At 41.3% G+C, this 7,415-nt stretch overlaps 1 protein-coding gene and 1 long non-coding RNA gene across 2 annotated transcripts; one reads left to right on the top strand and one right to left on the bottom strand.

The window, feature by feature from the left end:
- Nucleotides 1-1,751: 1,751 nt before the first annotated feature.
- Nucleotides 1,752-4,187, bottom strand: LOC101166829 (tripartite motif-containing protein 16-like). The gene has a single exon (XM_004079601.4). It carries the CDS (start codon nt 4,009-4,011, stop codon nt 2,320-2,322), a length of 1,692 nt encoding a protein of 563 aa, XP_004079649.3. The 5' UTR covers nt 4,012-4,187; the 3' UTR covers nt 1,752-2,319.
- A 969-nt stretch (nt 4,188-5,156) lies between these two features.
- LOC110017029 lies at nt 5,157-6,201 on the top strand. The gene is made up of 3 exons (XR_002875282.1): nt 5,157-5,206; nt 5,907-6,087; nt 6,160-6,201. It is a non-coding gene; the product is annotated as an uncharacterized LOC110017029 (long non-coding RNA).
- Nucleotides 6,202-7,415: the final 1,214 nt, after the last annotated feature.

Raw genomic sequence — 7,415 nt, forward strand, 5'->3', positions numbered from 1 at the left:
CAGGAAGGCTACAGCTGTCCTCGGAAGTAGAGCAGGTTTAAGGAAGTCATTCTAAAAACAAGAGCCAGGCTGCAGACAGAAATATGGTTAGGTTGATATGTGCAACCAAAAAAATTTAGCCTTGAACGCACCTAAAATATATCTAGTTAATGAGCGACCTTAGTCGCCTTTCAGGCAGACTACTCTAGCAGTGTTTTACTCGGTTACTCCCCTAGGGCGGTTCAGTTAATCAACTCACCTGTTCAGCGTCCTATTTAAGTCCAGGTGTGCAAGTTGTTCATTCTCTCCCTTTACCGCAAGTGCTGCGTTCGTCGCCCCACCCTCCTCCCCGGCTTTCACCTGTGAGCTCCGTTTGGGGTAGTTATATTACCCTAACGTTTTATGGAAATCTTATCTCATAGAATTGTACGGAGCCTTATGCCAAACGAAGAATGTGAAATTAAATATTTTCTATTGCATGAGTTGTATGACTGAAATGCAGCAATGTGCATCTTGGTCGCACTTAAATATGTGCAAATAACATCAGCCATATATAAATGTTATTCCTGAACTTTCTGAAGGTCTGCCTCCTCCATACCACGGGACCCTTTGGTTATACTTCACTGTGAGGTACTAGGAAAACATCAAGAACTCACAGAGGAGCTGGAAAAGACGTGGGGGGTGAAGGCAAGGTACTGGAGCATTTGGAGATATGACCCCCAAACCTGGAAGAGCAGAACTTTAGTGGTAATAACTGAACCTCCAGAAATGTGAGGTTTTACAGCCAGCATCCCTTAAGCATTCTGCTTTAAAATTAGAGATCTGTCCTTTTTTAGCAGTCGCTCCTCGTCTTTGGCACTGGCTTGAATACTTGCTGCGTCAGATTGACTCTGTTGAGTGTCTTAAATCCCAGGTCAAGATGTTTTTATTCAGAAGAGCTTCTAGTTGATCCTTGTTTTACTGTGTTTCCAACTTTCCTTTTGACTTTTAGTAGGCCTAGTTAACATTGGATTTTACTACGTCACTTCTGTTCTATTCAGTCACTGAATCAGTAAAGTCCACTGACTGAATCTGGCTCAGAAACATCACACACAGATTCAATTTTCACAGATTCTTGCTTGGTTTTATTCCTGTTATCATTTTCTGTACATTTAAAGAGCAAACCAGGATCTGATTGATGTTTGACAGAATTATTGTTTACAGACTTCATGGATCAAAGCAGAACAATTTCTTCTGACATATCAATAAATGTAAAAGTTAGATTAGATGAATCAAAGTGTTTTATGACTGACCAAGAGAGAGTTTATGTGAGAATTCCTGTGGGTTTTTACCAGTGTAAAGACCCTAGAGTCCACTTCTAACAACACATACGTTACTACAAGAATTTTGAGTAAATGTGTCAACACATCGCCATTTTCTTTACAGGTATGTAAATTCAAAAGGTTAAAGAAACAAAAGAGGCAAAAGAGAAACCAGTTATATAATTTAAGGTATGATTGACTTCTTACGTTTAGCTTTAAACTGCTAAATTCACACTTTATTTCTGACTCAGATGCTGTCCATGAAAGAAGACAGTCAAACAGAACATACAAAAAGAAAACTATAGGGAGGTTCACCTTTCTGTCGTATTTGGTCCTAAAAATCATTATTTTGCTTTTAGAAGGATTATAATTAATATCAAACTCTCCGCCATAGTCAGAGCAAACTTTTAAAAGTTTTTGCATCCCAGCACTGTATGGGCTAAAAATGACAAAGTCATCAGCATACATTTATTGCTGTAACCATTTATTGCCATTTCTGAGACAAAGTAAGGGTAAAACTAACATTTGAGCCTCTTCTTGTGTTAAAATCATGTCTTCTACAAGTGGGCATTACATTTTAAAGCAAGCTCAAAGGTCTGGACATTGTCCAGATTTTGTGTACAGACAGAACTAAACTAAACACACGTCTGTCATAGACTTTCATCAATGACAGACTTTGATGCATCCAGTTGATAATTGTCTAAAAGGACCAGCCAGTACCAGTCTAGCTGCCCTTTCTGTACCACCTGAAGTTTGATAAGGTTGTTTTTGGCTGCACTTAACCAAACAACAGCACAATTGTACATTCTACGGTCAAATGTCTTTGCCAAATTAAGTAACAAAATATTTAACTTTTTGTCTTTTCTGACAGAATGCTTTTAGCCCAACAACAATTAGACTTGGTTTTCAAACCATTCCCATTTAACTTGTTCTCAACCACCCATTCTAAAATAGTTCCCAACAAACAAACTCAAGCACCAACAAGACATCAACACATGGACGGCAATAGTGAGTTCTCAATAAAACTAAGAACCTCAGTCTATTTCAGTTTGATCAATTCAGCAGAATCTCCAGCAGAGAAAAACCTGAATCCGGCGTGGAGCGGCTGAGTGAAGGTGGTCTGGACTCTGTGTAGAAGAGTCATGGTTTCAGAGACGCTGTAGAAGGCCAGAACACCTGCTCCGTGGTCCAGGTACACCCCAACCCTGGTGGAACTGGGACCCGAGAGGGGAGTAAGCACTTTGTTGCAGCAGAATTGGTAAACGTTGATCCCGTAGTACAGTGCCCAGGATCTGTCGTTCCATCCAAATAAGCAGTCACCTGATCTGGGTGTGTCTTTGTAAGCGACTGTTACATAAAGTGCTTGTCCTCCCCACTCCACCTCCCAGTAACAGCGTCCAGTCAGACGTTCTCTGCTCAGAACTTGAGGACAAACAGTAAATCTGTCTGGATGTCTGGAATAATAAAGTTTTTGTTTCATCACTTCTGCTTTTCGGTTCCCTTCAGATAATGACAGATGCACGTTTGCTGTGTTTGGATCCAGTGTGACGTCTCTTGAATATTTCAAAAAGTCCTCCCTGGTCTTTGGTTCTGGTTTTGGTGGTAACACATCCACAGTCAGGGTGATGTTTGTCCAGCTGTCCCTCAGGAGCTCCTGTAGTTTGTCTCTGGTGTCTGCCACAGCTGCTGTCACCTCCTCAAAGTACCTCAGAGGACTAAGGTGGAAGCTGGATGAGTGTGTGGACTCACTGAGTGCAGACAGTGAGGGGTATCTGTGCAGGCACTGGCTGTGGTCCTCTGTGTGAGAGAGCTGCTCCATCTCTCTGTCTTTGCTCTTCAGATCTCTGATCTCCTGCTCCAGCTTCTCCTGAAGATCCAGGACTCGATTCACTTCATCGTCCTGCTGGGATCTGATCTGCTGCTTCACCTCAGAGCTTCTGTTCTGGAGGAGACGGATCATCTCAGAGAAGATCTCCTCACTGTCCTCCACTGATTTGTCAGCAGCAGTGTTGATGTCCTCCACCTCCTGCTGAAGCTTCTTCACAGCTTGTTCACAGTCCTGGATCTTCTGCTGGATTTGTTGTCGAGTCTCTTGGAGCTTCTTCTGCTTCTCCATTCTTTCTGTTGCTGCTGAAACCGTCTCATGACCTTTGTGTTCGTCCATCAGACAGAGATAACAGATGTTCTGCTGATCAGTACGACAGTAGATCTTCATCACCTCATCATGCAGAGAGCAGATGTTCTGCTGTAGATTCCTGGACGGGTCGACCAGCTTGTGTTTCTGTAAAGCTGGAGCAACAGAGTGAGGTTGGAGATGTTCCTCACAGTAAGAAGCCAGACAGTCCAGACAGGACTTGACGGCTTTCATCTTCCTCCCAGAGCAGACGTCACAGGACACGTCTTCAGGTCCAGCGTAGCAGAGATCAGATCTGAGTTCAGTCTTCTTCAGCTCCTCCACTAACTCTGCTAACATGATGTTTTTCTCCAGAACCGGCCTGAGAAAGAAGGTCTTCCTGCACTGAGGACAGCTGTGGTTTCCCCTCTGATCGTCTTCATCCCAGTGGGTCTTGATACAGTCCATGCAGTAGCTGTGTCCACAGGGAACAGTCACTGGTTCCTTCAGAACATCCAGACATATAGAACAAGATAAGTTCTCTTGGTCCAGGAGAAGACCTCGCTGTGCCATTTCGGCTCTGAAACAACGAACTGGGGAGAGTCTTTGATATCGCATCTGGAATGATGAACTTTGGTCCAAGCAATTGCATTGGAGCCACACCCACCTTCAAACGTTTAGCTATGGTGTTTATAGAACATGGATCCCTGTAAAAACAATGTGTCAGGGTTTGACGGAGCAGGAAGTAGTCAAGATAAGAGTCTGGAATTGTCAGCATGTCTGAAAACGAGTCTCAGTTTATTTGTTGTAAAGTCTTCTGAAGGCTACAGTTCACTTTCTTTAACAATACTGTAAATCATTTCATTGTTTGATTGCTTATATCGGGGGTGTCAAACTCATTTTCACTGAGGGCCACATCAGTATAGTGTCTGTCCTCAAAGGGCCAGATATAACTTATACATGTAACTAAATGTAATGAAGAATAAAAATAACTACTTCTTAATGTTAAATAACTCATTTATTCATTATAACTTTTTGAAGTGACAATTACAGTTGCATAGTAAACTATATTTGCTTGTTATTCTAGCATAAATCCTTTTACATTGATTCTGTCAGGTTAGGTTATATGGACAGTGTTTAAGTCCTAATGTTGCCCAATCCGATATTTCAAGTCAAATTCCCCCTAGATATGAATAAATAAACACCAATTTTTAGTTTTATTTTAAGAAATGAAAAACTTTTATGCTCTCGTGGACCACATAAAATGACATGGCACACGGGCCTTGAGTTTGAAACGTGTCGCAGAGCATTCAGAGTATTTTATCCTACAAAAGTATTTCACCCTTAAAGTTGGTGCCAAAAACTATTTTTATTTTATATGAATATTTTTGTATTTTGTTCCCATGAGGAATGAATGGTGCCATGATTTCCCATGATTCCTAAAAACCACGAGGCAAGTGTCTGTTTCTTTTTATATATAAGGCTGTGTGTTTGGTAGTTTTCTATGTTCCTTCCACCATTCAATGACTCTGGCTGTGTCCGAATTACTGCCCTAACCCCTATATAGTGCACTATATAGTGCGGTCGCCATTTTGTAGTGCTGTCCGAATCTACAGTTCAAAAATCATGTGCACTAGAAATTTCCCAGAATTCTCTACGAAAAACCAGTGTGGATCGATGCTCACTCAATCGGCGAATATTGCCCAGAATGCACTGCGTTCATACCAGAAAGCATTGCGTGTGACCCACAATACACTGCGTTTGAATTATTCAAAGATGGCGGACGGTTGCGCTAGAAAGAGGACTTAAAAATGTAAGTATATTTAAAAGTATCTTGTATATGTTGTAAAATATATTTGTAAATACGTAAGATGATGTGTTTAATATGTTATATTACTCAATCGACTATCTACATTGTTTTGAAGCTCATCAATTTCGGTAATGCTAAAGCTAACGCTAGCGCGAATTAGCATCGAAGGCTAAAAACAAACGCTGTTGATAGTACATCAAAAAGCAGTGAGTTCTAAACGTAGTCATAAGTTATTAACACATTTTTAAAATGTGTTTATATGTGTAGGGACAGACGAGGATCCATCTGTGGATGAAGAAAGCCTGTTTGTTTTCAGTCAAGCACGTGCCGGATGGAGTGAGAGACACTTGATCAGATTTGTATTTATTTATCATTAAACTGTAATCGTCATGTTGGGGTAAAGGTTGTTGTTGAAAGAGGAGAGGAGGAGAGAGCAAGAAGGGACAAAGAGTGACAGGAGAGTCTGTTAAGCTTACCTGAGTTTAAAATATTGTTCACAAAATGTAACGTCGTCGTTGTTTTTGTAATTTGTTTAATAAATGCATGAACAAAAATGAATTATTTACATGTATTATTTAAATCTGAGCCATTTTTAACAATCTCAAAAGGATTTTCGTATAAATATCAGATGTACATATTTACAATTTCGTTTTATATGTTAACATTTATTTTATATATGTTAACATTAATCCTGGTCTTCTAGAGTCCTGTGTGTCACAGTTGGAGCTGAAAGGAAAGCGGAGATCTGTCCTCGCAGACGGACGCCACTTTACCCGTCCTACTGGTTCCTGGTGTGGCTCAACATCTGTTGCTCCCAGCAGTCCCCTTCTCTGATGCACAGATTGTGCAGAACTGAACTGCAGGCAATGATTTTCATTGCAAAGGTTGGTTTTACTTCCAGTGCCCCCAGAAATATTGCTCTCCTCCTCATTTGCCAAATCCTCTCTCCACCACAGAGCATGCCTTGGCGTGGTGCTGGTTGTAACGGGCCTGAACCGCATTCCTCATGGGTTCCCTGTAGGGTGTCAGCAGCGTGATGGGATGAGCAATGCAGGGATACCCACCATCACCCAAAAGGATCCTTCAGGTGGGTAATGTTTTATTTACATAAATTGGGCTTTTACGTAGAACCTGTGAACTGTGGACTGATCCTTGATTCCCAACAAAAATATCTATAAATTTGGCTTAGAGTCACATACAGCCTGAAGTTGAATGGAATAAAAAAGCTTCCTGTTAAAATAACAAGCTGCTTTTTCTTTTAGGGGCTTTATTCTTCAGTGGCAGCCATCAATGCTCCCCACGACCTTTTGGAAGGTGGAAGACTCAGCGAGCTGCTATAAAACCAGAGGTGACTAATGGCAGTTCATTCCCACTGGATGCTGGGTGACCCTGCTCATCAGCTGGAGGATGCGGGCTGCCGTCCTGTGGACAACGTCACTTAAAGTGGACCGTGGCATGTCAAAGGCCCTGGCTACCACACTGTATGATGTGCCACACGCCAGCCAGAAAAGAAACACCAGGGCCTCAGTCTCCTGTGCCCCCCCCCTAGAGTGTGAGGAACCCGAAGCTGCTCCACCAGATGCTCAATGGTCCTGCGGGTCAACCGATCTACGGGTCTGCCGGTCTGGTTTTGTGTCGGACTGAGCGTCAGCGTGAAAGGCCACGACAGACACCTTTATGTTGGCAAAGCAGTAGAGACGTGGAAGAACTTGTGAAATAGAAAAATAAATCTGATTTTTTTGAATGTTTCATTTTATTCTGATGTCTTACATTTTAGTTTATGACGTTTTTATAAATGCTGGAAAATCTTGTGGTTTTTTTTGGCTGGGTTTTTGGATTTTTATATAAATATTTAAAAATTAAAGTATTTTTGTTTAAAACAAGTGATATGGTTTGACTCTGAATAAAAAATACTAAACTTTGATCTCACAAGTGTTTCATGTAGTTAGACTATACAACTCATAATCCAGTGTTGAAAAAGAATGTTAAACTCTTACCCAGCAGACTGTGTAACCTTGAGCACAATTAGTGACAAATGCTTAAATTGAACTAATAAAAAAACTTTTAAGTTTAACTCACAAGTTGTTCATGTCTGGCCAGGGGCATCTAGAGGAAATCTTCTGAGACGTCTGCTTGTCCTTGCCGTCCTGTGATGCTGCATATCTGCTTGTTTTTGGTTTGATCCCATGAAAAACGGTTGAATTATTGCCAA

The sequence above is a fragment of the Oryzias latipes genome, chromosome 18 (assembly GCF_002234675.1).
Source record: "Oryzias latipes chromosome 18, ASM223467v1".
In the NCBI taxonomy this organism is placed as follows: domain Eukaryota; kingdom Metazoa; phylum Chordata; class Actinopteri; order Beloniformes; family Adrianichthyidae; genus Oryzias; species Oryzias latipes.